This window comes from Mus caroli, unplaced genomic scaffold (assembly GCF_978045245.1).
Source record: "Mus caroli unplaced genomic scaffold, Mus_caroli_1 scaffold_13, whole genome shotgun sequence".
In the NCBI taxonomy this organism is placed as follows: Eukaryota; Metazoa; Chordata; class Mammalia; order Rodentia; family Muridae; genus Mus; species Mus caroli.
In genome coordinates, this window is record NW_028227268.1 from 14,464,090 (window position 1) to 14,484,467 (window position 20,378).

A 20,378-nucleotide genomic window follows, 5' to 3' on the forward strand; every position below is an offset into this window, starting at 1 on the left:
CTGGGATGACAAAGCAAAGAGGCTTAAGGATGTATAAAAAGTGAGACGTGTTGTCACGTGGTGGTGACAGCAGTCATCTCTACATCAGGAGGAAACAGGCTGGGGAAGATCACTAAGGAACATGGACAGAGGAGCACTGCACAAGAAAGGTGGGAGCCTAGCCCTGCTGACACACGAGCACACGAGCTGCCAGCCGCACTAAGCCAACCACTGACATGGTCCTCTCTAACCTGCCCCAACACAAAAGCATGAATGACAGACAAACGGGCAGACACAAAGGTAAGGATCTACAGAGAGAGGACAAGGCCAGGCACTAAGTAAGTCACTGCCACAGTCCTTCCCTGTCTAAGGTCACGGTCAGTGAGACACATCTTCTTTATCATGAGGAGTCTATAAAGTCAAGTCTATTGCTGAAATAGAAAATCCAAACTGGAGACATGATGGTTCATCGGTTGCCCAGGCTTAATTCCCAGCACCCGCCTGGTGGCTCACAACCATCCAGTTCCAGGAGCTCTGATGGCTTCATCCAACCTCCACAGGCACACATGTGGTACACGTATATACATACAGGCAAAACACTTATACATATAAAATTAATACATCTTTAAAACTTAAAGAAGAAAGGATCTGAGGAGATACGCATGTGCAAAGGAAATAACATACTGGCAGACAGCGGGAGAGGAGAAAGGGGGCACAGGCCACTGAGTCACCCTGAGAGAAAGTGCGTAAGAGACTCAAGAGACCCAGGAGATGCTCTGGGCCAGACCCTCCCTCACCCCAGAACCCCCTCGGTTCCCATGAGCAGCATACCTGCTTGGGCTCTGTAGGTTTCTTCTCTGGTGTTCGGATCTTATTAATTTCAGGTCCAGGGTTATTTGTATCAGTTTTACCTAAGAAAATAGTTTTAAACCTCATGAGTTTTCTCCAGTGAATGTGACATTGCTAGCGACTGTTCAACACTAGACAGAGCAGAGTCGTTTAGCCATCGTGCACTCACTGCTAAGGCTTTACCCTACTATGTGCATTCTACTCCTCCATTCTCAGAGCTGCAGTTTCTCTGCAAAATGGAAGAAGTTATAAATGAAAAATGACAGGGCAAACAACGTGAAAAGAGCAAATAAAAAAGAAAATGGTCCACTCTCCAGGAATTTACAGTCTCATATTTTAAAAACCAGACACATGAGAGGCCTTGGCATTCCTGCCTGTTTACAAAGGTTCAACACTTTGTTCAGTTGCAAATATAATTAAGCAAAAATCTAAATAATTTATCAGCTCAATTTACTGACAAACTCTAACCTGATAGTAAGAGTTTGGATCTAAAAGCTCCCTGAAGGCCCAAGTGTGAACTGCCTTGTTCTCCAGCCTGTGCTTTATGGGGAAGAGGAAACCTTAGGACATGGAGACTACAGGGCAGAAGTGGATACTGGGATTCCTGCCCATCTCTCTTTGGCTTTTTGCTTCCCTACTCCCATGAACTGAACAAACACACATGCCGTCATAATGCACTGTGCGGCCACAGCCCCACAACAGTGGGACAAAGCAAGTATGGACTGAATCTGTCAAAACACATCTTTCCTTTTTAGAGATTGTTCATCTCAGGTACTGTGTCACAGTGACCGTGAGCACATGGTGAAGAAAGATATTCCAAAAGAAATCTAAATTATAGTTTGCAAACATTTTAAGCATAAATAGGCCACAGATTACACAGAAAGCAAAATTACAGTTTTCAAAACCTGATTGTAGTAGCCTAGACTAACTTTCTCAGAGAGGAAAAGCTTTCCTCTCTGAGAATTCAGCCCGGTTTCATAGAGGCCTGATGCAGGCACGTTCTGAGAGATGACGTGGCAGCAGCTCTAGGACCTGGCAAAGCAACCATCACGTCAAAGCTGCCTCACCACTGATGTCAAGAAATGAGGATGGTAATACCCAAGCTAAAGACCAATGGGCGGCCAGAAGATTAAACAGTGTGTAAGAAAAACTAGGCAAGCTAAAGAGTAAAACAGCAGAAACTAACAAAGCCGAAACACAGAGCCTACAGGGTCTCATTACACTGTAGCCCAGGTTAGCTTGGATTTTATAATCCTCTGGCCTCAGTCTTCCCGGTGCTGGGATTACAGGCAAGCACCTCCCACCCAGTACATGGCTCTATCTTAATTTTAAGAGAAATTACAAAGTATATTGAACTAAATAAAAATAGAGCAATAACATCTCAGAATCTGGACTGCATTAGCAAGGAAGACAGTTACGCTAAGAATCATCGAGCTTCTGCCACACAGCACGTCAGAGATTTCACACTTAATTCCTTTTAAACCGAGAGAGATTAAGGCCTAAACACATAGGGGCACATGCATTCTGTCCATAGACTCAGAGGCTCAGTGTGGTTAAATTCCCAAGTCTTCCAAAACTGCTATAAAGACCTAACGTAACCCAAATCAGTGGTACAGCGTTAAGTTGGTGGTGTGGTGGTGAGCAGAGCTGCCTTCCAATCAAAAGCTCTGCTGGTTAGTTCTTGGGTTTTTTGGTTGGTTGGTTTTGGTGGTTGGTTGGTTGGTTGGTTGGTTTGTCTAAGATAAGCTGATTCTGAACTGTGTATGGCAAACAACCTGGACAAGACAGACAGAACAAAGCGGGAACACTTAGGAAAACCCCACACAATGCTAGAGTACTCAGGGCGGCATGTCTAGCATAAACACAAACATGTGCCAATGAAAAAGAGCTGATTAGCAGGGCGTGGTGGCGCATGCCTTTAATCCCAGCACTCGGGAGGCAGAGGCAGAGGCAGAGGCAGAGGCAGAGGCAGAGGCAGAGGCAGAGGCAGAGGCAGAGGCAGAGGCAGAGGCAGAGGCAGAGGCAGAGGCAGAGGCAGAGGCAGAGGCAGAGGCAGAGGCAGACGGATTTCTGAGTTCGAGGACAGCCTGGTCTACAAAGTGAGTTACAGCCCCAGGGCTACAGAGAAACCCTGTCTCAAAACCCCAACCCCACCTCTACCCCCCAAAAAAGAGCTGATTCTAGCTTTGAGGAAGCTCAGTGGTGAGAGAACAAACTTTTCTATAGACGATCCTGGGGCAAATGACCACAGACACGTCAGCATAAACAAACCAACTTACAGGATCAGTGCCTCAGGCCTCATCTCACAAAACACACACACACACACACACACACACACACACACACTTAAGTCAAGGACCTGGCACCAGGGCTGAAACAACAGGTTCCCCAGGACTGTGACCTACCATTTCGGTTTTGCTCCTGCTGATCCTTCTCTGCATGCTGATTCTGTGGCTGGCCTAGGCTGACAGGTGGGTGATGGCCAAGACCATAAGGGATCGGCGACCCACGTCCATGCGTGTGTAATAGGTTCATATTGTAGGCCATTGCTGCCTGGTGTGTGATAATCCGAGGGTCAACTGCAAACCTACCCTGGTACCCTGTCCATGGCACCTAATTATTAGGAGAAACAAAGTAATTGAACTGAGTAATGTTTCTGAACACAAACGGATACAGTGTTGCAGATAAGCAGAAGCAACTACACAGAGATGACACTTCACCCCACTACTGTTCATCACTCTACCGTAGCAATGGGTAGGACTGCGATTATGGCCTTACTGGCCAAAACCTGGCTCTCAAAGTCATTAGCAGGTTAGGGCAAATGGAGAGTTACAAGGAAATGAGGACTTGAAAACTAGTACTTATTCCCCAAGATATCAAAGCAGTTTATACTCCTGAATCATTCCCCCTCCACGTGGTGGTACACGTCACAGAGCATCATGAAAATGATCTTCTCAAGTCAAACTTCACAGTTCCATAGTTTAACAGACTGGGTCTAAGGTTGGAGGAGAAAACTAAGGAGTCCCAACTCAAAGACGGGCTACTCTAACCTTACGTGAGTAACAATCATTCAAGGCTCATGGCAGGCAAAACTCACACAGATCATTATTTTAATGATTTTAATGAATGCTTCTGATGGACTCAACTCTACCTTCAGTCACAGAGGCAGAAGAGCTTGCCTAGATATGCATGATCATTACAGGGATGAAAATGACAACTGCCGCTGTCACTGTTTTAACTGGTGGACACAGACTCTCAGAGATCTTAGATCCTAAAAGCTTCTGTGACCTAGTAAAATGAAATAGAAATCCTGACAGACAGACTATTTAAAGCAGACCATGTATCATGTTGCCAGGCTGTCCAGAAAGAAATAGCTACAATCAGAAGCTGCTGAGGCACAGGCAAGAAACCCTCACCTCCGACCATACTCTGCTTGGCTGCCAGGCTGTGACCTGCCACAGGCTGAGAATGCTTGCAGTTCAGCAATTCTCTTTGTGGGCAGAGGCAGGAGTGCCAAAGCACTCTGACAAGATCACCTCTCACTGAAATTAACTCACTTCAGTCAAATAAATTGTTTCTTCGGCTAAAACTTCTAAATTTAGAAATATTCATGTCTCTACAAGTTAAAAAAAAAATCACCAAACATTTCAAAAAGGAAATAAAAGTGAATTTATGAATCAGATGGAAGCCCTCTAAAAACCTCAGAATTCCGTAGTGTAGCTCTAATATGTCATACATCGTGGGATTACCCAGACCAACTGAGACCCAAGAGAACTGAAGGTCTCTAAGAGAACTGAAGGTCTCTGGCTTCCCAATAACCCTGCTGCTTAGCAACAGTTCGTGACTGAGAATAAAATGCAGAAGACGAAACAGAAACATCAATTATATTGCTCTCCTCAGAGGAAAACAGTTTAGAAGATTTCAAAGGCTTCTGAATGAAAACAGGAGAGCCACAGACTTCTTCATAGTCTCGGCTAAACCAACCAGTGACATTTAGTCATCCACATCTCTGGTCATTTCAAAACTTAAAAATTAAACGTGAGTCACTTTATGGATGCTGGAGAGGCAAAAATAAAATAAAAGCATGTGGGTGTGGCTCAGCAGTGACTGCTGCATACATGAGACCCTTGGTTCAGTGCCCAGCACAGAAAAGCAAAGGATGGTAAACCCTCACTGGGACTGCCACCGCCGCTACTGATTTAGGAGAAAGTATTTGAAACATCCACTTACAGGTAAAGGCACCGACATAACTACATTCCCTCCATAGACAGCAGGTACGTAAAGAATACTAGTCCCAGTGTGAGGATCTATTCTCTGAACGGGGCTTGGAGATTTTCCCAAGTTTGGGTGCGGTCCAAGAGGGGGCGGAGGAGTATATGCTCTAATAGGATTGCCAATAAGTACGGAAGGATTGGGCTGAACTGAAAAACAAACAAACAAAAAGGAGACTCAATAGCTGTACACATTGACCTAGACAGAAATGCTCTAATCACCCAATAGCAATAACACATGTCCCAGATGAACCATGAAATCCCTCCACAGCCACTCCACAGTGCGCTCGAGCATCAGTTGCAGCTGTGCGAAGGATGCTGTGCAAAGCCTGCAGTGCTAACTCGTGAGAAGCTGGAGGTGAGTCTTCAACACAGCGAACCATGACCGCACAACTCTGAACAGCAGCCTCAAGACCAGAGCGGACGGTTCCTCAGAATCAGGTACTGACTTGCCACATACGACTTGGGACATAGCCACATGGGGAGTGAAGGTTACACAGTAGGACCACAGCACTCAAGAGCATCCTAATAAACTTTATCTTGAAACATTTATAGGACAGAGATACCTCGTGAACACTTATGTTATGTAGAAGGCTATGCATGCTGGTTGCTACAATCCAGTCACTTTTCAGAAATCAACACATTGTCATGAAAGAATAAAGAACTCACTAAGGATACAAAGCTTGTATCTGTATACGCCTGAGAGACTGGGGAGGGGGTGTAAAGGGTGGGAAGAGAAGGGGAGAGGAGAGACAGACACGCAGACAGAACGTTCTCTCTCATGGCAGTTTTTTTCTTGATTAAGTCTTTCAAAAGCAAGTTTTTCTGGAGTTAGCTTTTCTACTCACCAATTCCATCACTCTGGAAATGATCACTCTGGGGATGATAGAGGCTTTTCACCTTTAAAAACAAAAACAAATATATGATAAATAATCTAAGCATGTTTTAACAATAGAGAACCGAGTACTTCCTAAGCATACACAAACGAAATATAAATACCCACAATTAATATTTTTAAAGTATGAGGCTGTCAAAAACACTTTCTTTAGATCCAGGCCTTTTGGCAAAGTTGCTGCATTTTCAGTTTTCTGCTTCAAAACTAAGGACATCTAAAATCCTTTTATGTTTTGTATTTTGAAGATTTACCTGTGTGTGTGTGTGCGCGCGCATGCACATGCATGCGCACGCGCTCTCGTGTATAAGCCTGCATGTGTGTGCATCAGCAGAGTTGTAGGCAGGTGCTTAGGCACAGAAGTTAGAGGAGGGATTCACTCTCTCAGCGTTTCATTTACAGGATTTGGGAGATGTCAGGCTTATTACATAGGTGCTAGGTAGGATGCAAACTCCCATCCTTGTGACTGTGCAGACTCTTTCAGCCTCTGAGCTATCTCTCTAGCTCCTGTTTTGTTAAGACAGGGTCTTATGTAACCCAGGCTGGCCTCAAAACTGGTTAGGTAGCCAGGGGTAACCTTGGTCGTCTTCTTCTGTCTCTACCTCCTAAGTGCTGGGGTGGAACTTGGTGCATGCGGAGAGGCAAGCACTCTCCCAGCAGAGCTACATTCCCACCTCTCAAGCTCTTAATTAACAAATTTGGGGTTGGTTTTGTTTTTTGTTTTTTTCTTTAATGTAGCCTGACTGGTCTGAAACTTGCTATATCATGGGCTGGCCACAAATTCATAGTGACCCTCCTGCCTCTCAGCCTTCCAAGTTCTGAAACTACAATGAAAAATATCATCTCTACAACTCCAATCTATGTCTATTCCATAGTAACATCCCTCAAATTGCTCTAAAAATGAAATGACAAAACATAAGTTGTTTGTCAAAAAGGAAATCTCAAGTGCTCTACTCAAAAAGAAGAGAACCACTAACAGTGTGATTTCTGTTCTTTAGTATGATTCATAGTATCTCAAAGAATTCAATTTTCTCTGAAAAAAAGCAAGAGACCCTGATGATTTTGCGAGGGACTTCAGTTAATTGCTAGGAGGCAGTTTGGCGATAGAGTTCAGAAGCACCAAGGATGTACAGAGATATTGATACTGCAATTGCACTTCCAGGGATTTACCCAAATGAAATAATCAGGGATATGGGCACAGATGTTCCTCATCCATGTGTGATGGTTGCTTAAGAGATCCAAATACCCAGCACTGGGGCCTTGAGTAAATAAGCAACGACCCCCAGAGTCGTATGGTGACGCATTAGCCTGCCTCGGATGATCACGGTCACCGAGGAGACGGGGTATCAGTCCTAAACCATGAGGACCTGGATTCTGCCAACCATTTGCATCAGTGAGGAAGCAGATTCCTTCCAGGTATCTAAGAGCTCTGTCAGCCAACAGCCTGGTCCCAACCTTGAGAACCCAGAACAGAGAAATGAAGCAAGCCAGTTCCAACCAAGCTCATGTTCTTAAGTCCCTCCGCTAATGGTGGTGCTGTGCAATAGTGGGAAGCTGATACAAAGGTAGCCATAACTGAGGCTCATCCTTTTAAAGTGGGCAGCTTGCTAGCTGAACGACACTACTCTGGCAATGTGATACACTAAAGGCAAAAGCAAGCCAGGTCCTGTCACACACAGAGGTGTCATGTCTTTATGTCTAATCCTACACTCAATGAAGCTCAAAGAATACAGCTACCCACCATACTTTGATTTAGTGGTTAACTGTAAGCATAAGCAGCAGATTTGCTTGGTTTGGGTAAAATAGAGTTTGGTGTCTTATAGTCAAAATCTGAATGTAACAGCCAGCTAGGGCAACTATGTGCATAAGTTACTCTATAATAATTCTTAATTTCGTCTGACAGTAAACCTCAGCATGTATGCTCACCGTTGCTAAGGTGCTAATGTGGGACCTTTATAAGCAAATACAGCTCCCATCGTTTATATCTATAAACAAATGTAATTTGTATCAGCTATCATTCATTTGTTTAAGTCTTTACCTTTTTCATCACTCATTCTGTCCTTTTTCATTACTCATTATGTCTAGGTGTGTGTTATGGGGGAGGGGAGAGGGTTTAGAGGGGTTATCCTCTTCCCTCCATCGTGAGCCCAGAAAAGCCATCTCAGGTCATCATGTTGGTGTGCCAAGTGCTTCTAGCTGTTGCTAGCCCTGAATTCCGAACTTTCACATACTCTAAGCTCCTGTGGTCCCCCACAAAAATGTCCCCTGATCTCTTGTGTCCCATAGTCTTTGTAAAAGCTTGCTATAGTTTGGATCTGAAATGTCCCCCGCAAAGACTTGATCCTCAGCAGGTGAGGGGCCCTGTAAGAGGAGGGGCTGAGTGCGAGAGCTTCAAGGCAGAAGACGTTCCTTGGGGAACTCGTTGGGACCTGGTCCCTCCTCTTCCTGTTCAGTTTTGCTTCCCAACCATGAAGTGGTGGGTCCCAGCAGGACAAGCAGCATCTGACCCAATCAAAGGGGCCAACCGGTCACAGACTGAAGACTCTTAAACTGTGAGACAGGATAACCTCAGCACTTTGTAAGTCAGTGGTACCCGGCATTTGCTATAGTCACATAATGCAGAGCTTCCTCACTAGCTTATAAAAAAATGCACTTTTCTCAGATGGTATGTCATGTAGAATATCCTTAGCACTTTGTAAGTCAGTGGTACCAGGTACTCACTACAGTCATATAATGCAGAGCTTTCTTACTGACCTAAAAATAATGTGTTTTTCTCAGATGAGGTGTCAGGTAGCCCAGGCTAGCCTGAATTTATAACATAGCCAAGAATAACTTTGAACTTCTGGTCCTCTTGCTTCTTGCCTCACAAACACTAAAATATCAGGCACATGCATCACCATAAAGTACTTCAAACATCTATTATAATCAGATAGTTATTGTATCTGATTATATAATTATAATTGTTATTATAATTGTTAGTTATTGCCTGGCTTCCAGGCACAGAAGCCAAGCAATAACTAACAAAAGAAAAACCCAGCCCAGTTGAGCTAGCTTGGGCTTCATTGTTCTTATTTGTTTTGTTCACGGTTTCTCCATGCCTCCTGCCTCTATGCACTCAGTAATGTCCTCAACAAGAAGCCCACGATGTGTCTCTGACTCCAGCTCCTGCTCCGCCATCCTGACAGCATCCATCCAACATCTGCCTCAAAAGGACTCATGCTAGCTTGGTTGTCTATGCTTCTAGCATCCAGCACGTGGCAGGCAGAAGAACTCATTAGTGCAGAATGCTTTACCCTCCAACAACACCAAATCACAGAAGCAAAACAGCGTGTTTTAATTAAGGTACGAACATATGACTGCATTAACACTCCTTTTGAGCTTAGCCCCTATTTAACTAAAAAGATCTTCACAATATTAAGCCATTCATTATTGCTCACATGTTAGATATTGGAAGACCAATGCTAATATACTCTTTAAATTCAGATAGTAAGCTTAGTTTTTTTTTTATAAAGTCAATAAAGTCATCAGCAGACTGCAGTGAATCCCACACATGCCAGTTTCAGAATCTGCTTTTCAGGATGTTAAATGCAAGAATTTTTTTCATGCACCGGAGTAAACAAGCCAGCTGTCTTTGCTCAAAATAACTGTAGCTCAAAACTGAAAATGGCCTTGACCTCCCCCTACCCCCAGCTCTACCCATTCTAAACAGGCTGCTTCCAGACTGCAGAACCATTTTATCTTCAAGAACCCAGCAAGTTGTCTCAACTATGTCCAAATACCACTTGAAACGAAACGGTTGCTTTTCTTTATTGAAAAATTATTTTAAAATGTAATTCCTGTACATAAGAGCTTGTATGAACATGCTTTAAGTGTGTCGCTAGGGATGGTAAGGTGAATCAGTAGGTGAAGGAAATTTGCTCAAAGACAGAACTGACTCCCCCAAGTTGTCCTCTGACCTCCTTCTTCATCTCTGCATGGCACAGATGTATTACATGCACGCATGCACGCGCACACGCGCGCGCGCGAGCACACACACACACACACACACACACACACACACTCACTCACTCACAAGTTAATAAATATCTTTAGTAACCCTTTACGCTATGATTGTATTCACATCTGCTGCCAGCCTTGCGCCTATCTAGGGAGGAGTGCTGGAGGATAGGCAAAGGTACTGCAGGCTGTCAGCCACCTCACAGGTGTAGCAGATGACTGAACAGTAAGCATGGTCCCCACCACCCAAGTCTCGGGAAAGTTCCTTGCAAATACAGCTGTGGCCACCAAATGTGACTCTAATTCCAGTACTTTAACAGCAAGCCAGTGTAAAGCAGGGCCTTTACCTTGGGTGGTGACTGCTGCTGTCGGCTGCTGTTTCCTGAATGCTGCAGTCGTAGAGCCCGGGGGATGAACTCAGGAGCCAGTGGATTCAACACATAAGTCTTCTTCAGTTCTAAAGCCTCTAACTGCGCCTTGATCTGTTCCCACGTGATCCCGTGCAAGCTGTGGTTTTCATGACACAAGGCAATAAACCGCTCCCAAAACTTTCTGCGGGAAAGATTCAGAAATTCAGGTTACAAGTACCAGTGGGTGAGTGGAAGTAACTAAAGATAATTTCAAATCCTGCCCACTGCCCCAAGTTGGATACCAACAGTAACTAATTGTTTTTAAAACCTATTTTTTAATGAGGGTTCTTAAATATTTTTATCTTCCTTGTAGCCCACCACCCATCAGAGATAGTGGAAAAGAAAGATATGGGGGAAGTGGACCTGTTTAGAAACTCCCATGTGTGTTGTCTGAAAACTGGCAGTTGAGTTCACAGGTTAGTAGCAGCTCTATCTACTCACCAACACTTTATGGACACACCAGCAGTCTAGTGTGCCAGAGTCTGGATAGCAAACTCGGGTCAGCAGCTGAGGCACAGCCTAGCAGACACAGCCAGGCCTCAGCCTCAGCTCGAGTCAGCAGGAGGGACACCAGGGCAAGTTCTTGCCTGTGCCTCTCTCATAGAAACAAAAATCAACAAAGGCACGAGACCCACAAGTGTTATACGGCTAGTTCTCTAAGTAAACCTAGTTCTGTCTCCGTCACTGTCTGTCAAGTCCTATCTCTACCCTCTAAACGTCCCGTGTCCCCTATGGGTCTTGCCTCAGCACGTGTGTCTGATTCAACTGACATCACTGTGCCAATCAGCTTGAGTCCACAAAAGCGACACAAAACTACAGCACACCACAGGAGATTTTTGGTGTGCTTCTCTCTAATGGAATCCAGACAAATGCAGCTCAACTACACAATGTAAGACAGACCTATACATACATGTTATTAACAAAAACTCCTTCATCATGTGTCCTTTCAGATGCATACTCTAACAGAACATCCTTTCACCTGTGTCTGCTTCAGTAAAATGTTCCTTCTACCTAAGTCTTTCACCACTTTAGGACAACATTCCTTCACACGTTTGCCCCAACAAAACACCATCCAACACAACTGACTCTCCAAAGAACCCTTTAAGTTTCCACTTCATCCTACCTCAAATCTTTAAGGCTAATATTTATCTAAGTACAGTGTAGATAGAATCTTTCTCAATGACAAAAGTGTAGATAGCCTAGGAGCATACTATATACAACAAGACCATAAGAAACTTTGCCTCAACAACACTAATACAGAACCATGCATTTATGAACCATGTAATGAGGTTTTCAAAACTGAGAGTAGCTCAAGTTATAGAAAATCTGTACTTCTAGTCTTACACACATATATGCATACATGTATATATACTTGTAATGATACATGCACATATACACATCTACAAACAGTGACACTCTGCGTAACAATTAGTCATATAACACTGCATACATAAAGTGATGATTTCTGCCAAACAGTATCATGGCTGTCCTTCCTGGTATTTGCTTTGATGGTGACAGCACCCAAAACTGCCTTTCTCAGAACTCATCAGTAAATAACAAATGGACTGTATCTATATACTACATACAAAGAGAATTAAAATGTATATGCATATTACTATGAGCTACAGATTAGAAGGAACCTTGTATGGGGCTAAAGAGAGGACTCAGTTGGTAAAATGCTTGCTGCATAGCATGAAGACTTGAGTTCTGAACTACAATACCCATACAGTAAAGGCTGGGGTGTAGCCTGTAACCCATGAGGGTCTGTGGAGCTGGTGAGCCCCAGGTTCAATGAGAGACACCCATCTCAAAAACATAAGGTGGGATGGGTGGAAGAGCACTTGACCCAACCTTAGCTTCTAACACCCACATCAGATGGCACAAGGGCTTTCAACTCCAGCTCCCGGGACCTGGCTTCTTGCCTCCATAGGCTCCACATACAAATGGCACATACATATTGACACATAAATAATAAGGTGGAAAGTGAGGAAGGTATTTTCTCATAGACTTCCACAAACATGCATACACATGTGCACACACACGTGTGCATACACACACACACACACAAACCTGGATATGCTAGATTAATAAAGCCAAATCAGAATATAAAATGGAGTCATGAAGAAAGTAATCTGCATGAGAATTCTGAAAAATAACCAGCTACTCATATATTTTTCTCTTAGAAATTCTTGTCATAAACACAACTTATATCATCAACTAAGTGATAAGAGCTAAATAAATTATGTAAAATATAGTTTGAAAAGTAGGCAAAACAAGTCAACCACAAAAAAGAATCTAGCTTTCAGAGAGAGAGAGAGCATGCATGTACTGCAGGGCAAACGGCTGAGGCTGGGACCATTGCTGCAGTGCAGAGACATCTGTCATGTCTCTCCTTGTGCTGGCTTCCTCATGTACAGCGTGGAGGAGACAGCATTACTAACATTCCTTATTACAGTCCTCATGAAATTTCTTCTAAGCTTTCAGAGAAAAACATAGAGAGAAGGGTGCTGGAGAGGCACCCAGGGTCTCATACAGCCTAGGTAAGCATGCACTATTTCTTACAAAACCAGTCTGGGGTTGTTGTTGTTGTTTTGTTTGTTTCAGAGGAGCACATTCTATGACACGTATGTGGAAGCCAGAGGACAATGGTTCCCCCTTCTAGGTTTATGTGGCAAAGGCCTTTACCTGCTGAGCCATCTTGCCTATCCCAAAAGTTTTAGTTTTAAAGCTGAAAAGAAATTAGGTTGTCTTCTCCATAAAAGCTCTTACAAGTGTATTACACTTCTGACTGTGTGTTTCTGAGTGTGTGCAAATTTGTATGTGTACATGCACACACATGTGCATGTGTGCCATAATGTGTGAATGGAGGTCAGAGGATGACCTGTGAGGTCAGTTCTCTCCTTCCTCCATAAGGATGAGGATGAAGCTCAGATCGCCAAACTGGCACCAGGTGCCCAGTGAGCCCCCGAGACAGCCACTCACTCAGGCATGTGAGGACTTTCTAACAGAAAGTGGAAGATGGCATGAGAACTTCAAGCGTGTTCATGGGGATGAGAATTGACAACTGTGCTCAAAGGCCTCCCATCCTTGGATGCTCCCTAAAATGGCAATCTCTTACTACGCTGACCACTGTTTTAAAGTAATGCTAGTTAGAAAGCCACTTATGTCCATACACTGTAACGGAATTTCACATATTTCAGAAAACATGGCGCTACTTTTCATTTTGTGTATGTGAGTGAGTGAGTGCCTGTGTGTGGTTGAGCCTGTGCATGTAGAGAGAAGCCAGAGGTCAGCTTCAGGAGTCAACCTTGCTTTGGTTTGATTTTTGATTTTATAGAGAAGGTAGGTTTCTCACCGTCCTGAAGTCAAGCTAGGCTGCCCCACACAAAGATTTCTGGGGAGATGGGGGAGGATGTGCTGTAAGTGTAACAGGAAAATTAAACAGGTCCTCCCCCGTGCTTCCCCCTGCCTCCCTTGTGCTTCAGAGGCAAGCACTTTCCTGACCGTTTCTCTAGCTGAACACTGCTTGTAATAACTAAAAAGCACGAGTCCAAGTAAATTTGTCCTGATTTTGTATTAGTTTTGTTTTCATGTATATGTACATACATACATACACAACACACACAAAGTAAGTATTCCTTCACTGTCCTTGGAACATACTATCATGTTTGGGTCATATTCTACACATGCATTAAATGTTTACATTCACCAAGTTAATGACATGCGCTAATGAAGAAATCCATTCTAAGGAAGAATTTCCCCAAGTCTGTGATGTGGAACAACGACATCACTGTGCCACCTGCTCCTGCCACTTCTCACTCCCCAGCCTCGCCACAGTTTGTCATGCAGCCATTCTTTCATGAGAAAGGCCTTAGTTTTGAAGTCACTCCGACAACTGCTTGTGAACCACATAAGGCCTTCAGCAGTTTTACTTAAATTTCACTGCGTCAGGCTCTCTGTTTAAAATGAAAATAAACAGCCACGCTGGACGGTCGTTGGTCTGACTAAACGGGGCAATGTGTGCACAGCACACAGGCAGCATCCGGCACGGACGGTCGTCAGGAACAGCTGCTGCACTAATATTTGCTAGCAGAGGAGGAAGAAGTTCATTATATATTTTTCAGACTAATAGGCATATTCTGTTCAAAACAATAACAAAAAGAACAAGATTAAGCTGGTGTAATACCCAGGAATCACTCCTGGAAACCCCGGTGACACCTGAGAATGCCACATCACTCTCTAATAAACAGCATACAAGCTGGGAGGTGCAAAGAAGCCAAATTCTAAGAATTCACCCATCATTCTGATGGGACCCGGCGTCACATCCCTTCCTGGACACAGCCTGTACTGTTAACTGTACTGGTTGGTTGGTGAAGTTGTTATTATTGATTTTATCACTATCAACCCGTGAGCTGGAACCATGATTTAAACTATCCAAATGACAGAGGCAATCACCACTCGCATTGTGCAATCTCTCCCTCCCTCAAGAGTTTACTACTCCCCAGCAAGCACTCTGCTTAGCACATGAATTAACTGCAGTCCTTTGTATATCCAAGATGCAGTTGAAAATAAGCCATCGGTGGACCCAGCCTCAAGCTAAAAATTAGCCCTGCCCAACTCAACAGCAGGCCACAGGAGGAATTCTTCACCTATCTTCGTAGAGTCAGAAAAAGACTAAAATTGCTAATCCTCAGCTGTTCGCAGTGGTCTGTCTTCAGAAAAGGTAACAACTTCTTCAGCAACACTCAGGCTGCTAAGGAGAGCTCCCAGCAACGTGTCTACACACTCCACTGTGCCCAGTCACCTCCCCAACACTCAGGCTGCTAAGGAGAGCTCCCAGCACTCCTCCACTGTGCACAGGCACCTCCCTAACAGCACAGAGCCGTTTGCATCCATGTCTTTCTAATCATAAACATAAACACAAATGGCAAAACCCACAGCATTCTAACACTTTAACCAACATACTTTGGAGAGACAGTTGAGCAACTAAAACAAAATTCTCCGGACAGGAGCGAAGTTAGAAGACCCACTAATACACTTAGTCCTGGTTGGTGAGGTGCTCCAGCAGACGAAAGTGCTGCTGTGCCAAAATGAGGTGGAGGGAGAGGCTCAACTACACAAAGTTGCCTGCAGACATCCAGATACAGGCTGTGTGGTATTAATACCCACATGCATCTCTCTCTCACACGCACGTGCGCAGAGTTCTGTACCCTGGAATGCATGCCTTTCCCCAGATTTTGTCATTGTGATTATAAACAACCGGCAACGGTTTTCCGACTTGAGACTGATACCATGTGACCGCAGAACTGCTCCTAGCTGAGCTATGAAACCTACGAGCTTTATTTCATTTTTATTTTTGTAAAGGAAAAGCTCTTTCCCTAAGCTAAGCACAGCCTCTATAGTTACCAGCTTTCCCTTGTAGAGGATGCTATGAACATGGGGCTGCACAGAAGGAGCCAGTGTGGGGGCCCAGGCCTGAGGAGTGGGGACAAGAGGACAGAGGAGGAGCTGGGTAGGGACAAGGTCCTTAGCCAGCCAGAACAGTCAGCTGTGAGCTCCAGATGGAGAGACCTGCCTTAGAACCACACAGAGGAGAGGCTGGAGCCACAGCTCAGTGCTCAGGGACACCTGCTGCTCTCCTAGAGGTTCATAACCACCTGTAAGTCTAGAAACCTGCCCTCATGTGCACATGCCCACACACAAATATATATACACACACACAATACAAAATAAAATTAATTGTAAAATAAAATAGAGTCAAGAGTAATCCTAGCATCAGAAAGAAGTACCTGCCTTTAATCCCAACCCTTGGGAGGCAGAGGCAGGAGGATCTCTTAGAGTTCAAAGCCAGTCTGGTCTACATAGAAAGTTCTAGGACAGTCAGAGCTACATAGAGACCCTGTCTCAAACCAAACAAGCAGAAACCTTAAAAGAAAATGACTACAAACTTATCACAACTTGGAACTGAGAATTACTAGAATATATTATATACATTCATGAAATCCTTTAAAATAAATGCAACCATAAATTAAGTTTTAAGCAAGGGGAGGAGCAGGACGGGGAGAGGCAGCAGACAGTAGACAATTTACATTAGTCCGTGCTTGACTGAAGGACACAGGAAGAGCCCGGCTCAGGCTCGGGCGCTAGCTGCCCTCTTCTAGAGACATTAGCCACAGGTAACCCCTGAGCTCACCCTGTCACTTCCAAAGTCAGCCTCCTGGGGAGGCCTCCTCTGAGTGCAGCCTTTTTAGTCAACACCTCACCTCATCTCTTACCCCTAAGTGTTCCTCTTCCCTCCCTCCCTCCCCCTCCACTCTCATTTATTTAGTCAAATTCTACAGTGGTCTTATTCAGTTTGTCGTCAGTCAACTTTCCTGCCCTGTAGAGTATAACCACCATGACAACAGCGATGTCTGTGTGTTTTGCTCACTAACCATCTCCAGATCGGAAGGGTGCGGAGCAGAGAGTACAGCGCAGAGTACAGACGCACTCGGGGGCATCCTGACTGCTCGCAGACTTAAGTACACTGAGGTCTAACTGCTGACTGCTTGCCGACTGAAATGAAGCATGCATGTACCATCAACAGACCTGAATAACAGATCTCTCACTAATACTGGACATCAGGTAACAGTAAGCCAGACTTTAATTCACTGTGTGATGGTACAGACAAACACATGCATAAACATGTAAATTACTCCATACTTCTATTTAGATTCTCTCAGTTCAGCGACACAGACTTACCTACACCTTCCAATAGAGCACAGAGCAACAGGGTCACCCACCACAGCAACCAAGGACTGTGCTCTGGTGATGGCCGTATTGAGAAGTTTGTAGTTGGATAGAAAACCATAATCTAAGTCCTCGGTGGAGTCTTCCAGAAGTTGCTCTTTCTTTTTAATTGGCGTCTGCTTGTGCTTGCAAGTGTGGCGTGTACGCACTGTGCTAAGAAACAGAACTCTGAACTGCTTTCCTAGAAAAACATTGAAAGAAAGACAGATCACCACTCTGCCATCACTGATACAGTAAATCTTCCATCTTTAACCATATGCAGCTCTGGGTGCATGGCTGCTCTGAAACTCTGGCAGTTCCTCACAAATGAACCACCGTGACCATCTGATCCAGCAAGTCCACTTCAGACAAATCCCACCAAACTGCAAGCAAGGTCTCCATGAGGTCGCTGCACCCAGGCTCACAGAAGCCTTGATCATGATGCCAAGAAATGTGACCCAGTGAGCACAGACACTCCAGTGTGATTACACACGAGTGACCCAGCTGAGACATGCCACTATGTGAATGACCCTCAGAGGCACTTCATTCAGTGAACAAAACCTAGTCACAAAAGGTCACGTGTAAGTTGAGGAAAAAAGCCCTAACCTGGACCCCTGAGATCTCAACGTGTCTAACCCCAAGCACTCTGGGTAAGAGGTACTCAGACTGTACTGCCTGAATCTAATTACAAGAGGCATTGAGTACTGAAACTCCCACAGAGAGAAAGGAGAGCAGACCACAGTTAGCCAAGGGCAGGGGGGGAATGCAGGTATTATTTAATGGGCACGGAGTCTCCCTTTGGAAAGATGGACAGTTCTTGCGGTAGATGGCGGTGAAGACTACACCACAGGATCCTCTACTGGCCACACTGCACATAAAATGCTCAAAATGGGTAAGTTTTGTTGTGCACATTTTACCATACACATAAAAAGAGGTTATTTTATGATTTTGTTTTGCTTTTGAAAACATGCCAACAATGTCTTACTAAACTGCCAATGCAGGCTGGCCTCAACCCCCAGTGTTGGGATCCTCCTGCCTCGGCCTCCTGAATGCTCACATCCCAGAGATGTATCACCATGCCTCGCTTGATGTTTTTCCTAATCATATTGTTGGAGTCAATTTGTGAGATTATCTAGGCCAGCGGCCATCCAACACAGAAGCCTTCTCCTTGAAGCAGGGCCACTCAGTCCTCTGCCAAACAGAACAGACACAGTTGACTTCACAAAGAAGCTTTATGGAGTCTGGCTTCGTAACTTTTGTTTCTTACAGTAATCTAACATCCCCTCATTGTACCACAAGGCTCCAAATATTTGGTCTCTAGTTTTCTCTTCTCCAACCCTACATTTTCACCTGTTCCCACCATGTGGATAAAGAATAGAGCATCTTACATGCTCTTACATTTACATCTTCTCTTCAAGCAGAGCATTTGTGTCCATTACAGAAGCACCCAGCGAAGTGAGGCTGGGATGGGGCAGAAGGGAATTCTTGCTCCCCATGATCCAGACACTGGGTTGCTCTCTCTGCTGCATAATGCACCTAACTCTACTTTCTCTGGTGTTCACCTTGTAACACTGCTTCATCTGGTTCTGGAGGCATGGTGTGGGTGAGCCTGTCCCAAGGACATGAGCCCTAGCCAGAGCAGTGCTGGGAAGTTATCTGGTGGTGCGGATAAGAGAGGGCCAATATAGTGAGCAGCTCTGCCACCACCTCCAGACCCAGGACTCTGTGGTGACCCACCCCAAAATCTCTACCATCTAAGAGTGATTGGGAAAAGTGAAAGGGCCAGTCCTGCTGTTCCAAAGCTGCAGGATCTGAATGACCCAGGGCAACAACAGGATAACTGGAAGGAGTCCCAGTGAGGACCCAATGATGGAGTCGCATAGGCCACAGATCTTGAACCGGACCAATGCCTCACTGCAAAGAGTACCTGCAAGTGAAGGCGTGGACAGAGGGGTGGACTGGGAGACACACTGTGACACACTACAGCTGACATGTTTTCTATGCTTTATTTTGTTGTTGTTTATTCGTGTGTTTTTTATTTTGGGGGGGAGACTGCAAGGACAAATGGCAGATATGAAGAGATGGAGAGATGAGTGGGACTAGGGTACATGATGTGAAACTCACAAAGAATCAATAAAAAGATAAAATAATAACAACATGCTTCAAATATTTAAAAGGCACAAAGTTTAAAACAACTCATTTCATGAACAGTGAAAACAAGTTTGCAGACACCTAGTCACTTAAGGACGTCTACAGATAACATGTTTCAATTTAGTCCCCAAACGCAATACAGCAGCATGTATTATTTATATGTTGTTAAGGCTGTATCATATAGATATTTGTGGGATTATATAACTATGGTGATAAAGTCAATTTGTTAATACTATCTTTTGTTTTAATTTCTCTTTTTTTTCTATTTTATTTTTTTATTTTCTTTACTTACATTTCAAATGTTACCCCCTTTTCTAGTTTTCCCTCTGAAAATCCCCTATCCTCTCCCCGATCCCCCTGCTCCCCAGCCCACCCACTCCCGCTTCCTGGCCCAGGAATTCCCCTACACTGGGGCTTAGAGCCTTCACAGGACCAAGGGCCTCTCCTCCCATTGATGGCTGACTACATATGCTGGAGCCATGAGTCCCACCATGTGTTTTCTTTGACTGGTGGTTTAGTCTAGAGATGCTGGTTAGTTCATATTGTTGTTCCTCCTAGGAGGATGCAAAACCTTCAGCTCCTTGGGTGGTTAATACTACCTAATTGGGGTATTGGAACCTTTATTATAAACATGTAATTTAATATTGAAGAACTTGTATCACTACCAGCTCAAACAAGTAATGAGATTTCCTTCTTTCCTTAGTATTAGATTTCTTAAAGACCTATTGTTTAAAGGAATTAAAAATCCACTGCGGACACGCCTTAAGGCATTTGAACAGCGTGACTCATCCCAGTGGACACTGACCTTGGACATTGAGCACCCTTTCCACATTCACGTCCGAGAGCCTCTTCTTCCGAAGCTCAGCTCGGATTCTAAACACCTGGTCAGCGTATGGCGTCACCACACCGATGCTGCCGTCATCTAACTTTCCCCATGCCACTGGCCACTTCCGTCGTAGCTCTTCTACACGCTCCACCACTTCAAATACCTTTAAAAAAACACACATGTTAAAATTACCACTGGTGTTTGGGTAAAGAATATGGTAACCGAAACAGACTGAT

At 44.4% G+C, this 20,378-nt stretch overlaps 1 protein-coding gene across 4 annotated transcripts in view; it reads right to left on the reverse strand.

The window, feature by feature from the left end:
• Positions 1–20,378, reverse strand: part of Helz (helicase with zinc finger) — a 142,846-nt gene that overhangs the window by 23,356 nt on the left and 99,112 nt on the right. For all 4 annotated transcript variants that reach the window (XM_021176880.3, XM_029483195.2, XM_021176882.3 and 1 more), the window contains 7 exons: positions 20,122–20,305; positions 17,139–17,367; positions 10,335–10,539; positions 5,948–5,999; positions 5,059–5,249; positions 3,234–3,441; positions 811–890 (listed from right to left, as the gene is read on the reverse strand). In XM_021176880.3, the coding sequence (XP_021032539.1) occupies positions 811–890; positions 3,234–3,441; positions 5,059–5,249; positions 5,948–5,999; positions 10,335–10,539; positions 17,139–17,367; positions 20,122–20,305 (1,149 nt within the window). The remainder of the gene's footprint in view (positions 1–810; positions 891–3,233; positions 3,442–5,058; positions 5,250–5,947; positions 6,000–10,334; positions 10,540–17,138; positions 17,368–20,121; positions 20,306–20,378) is intronic.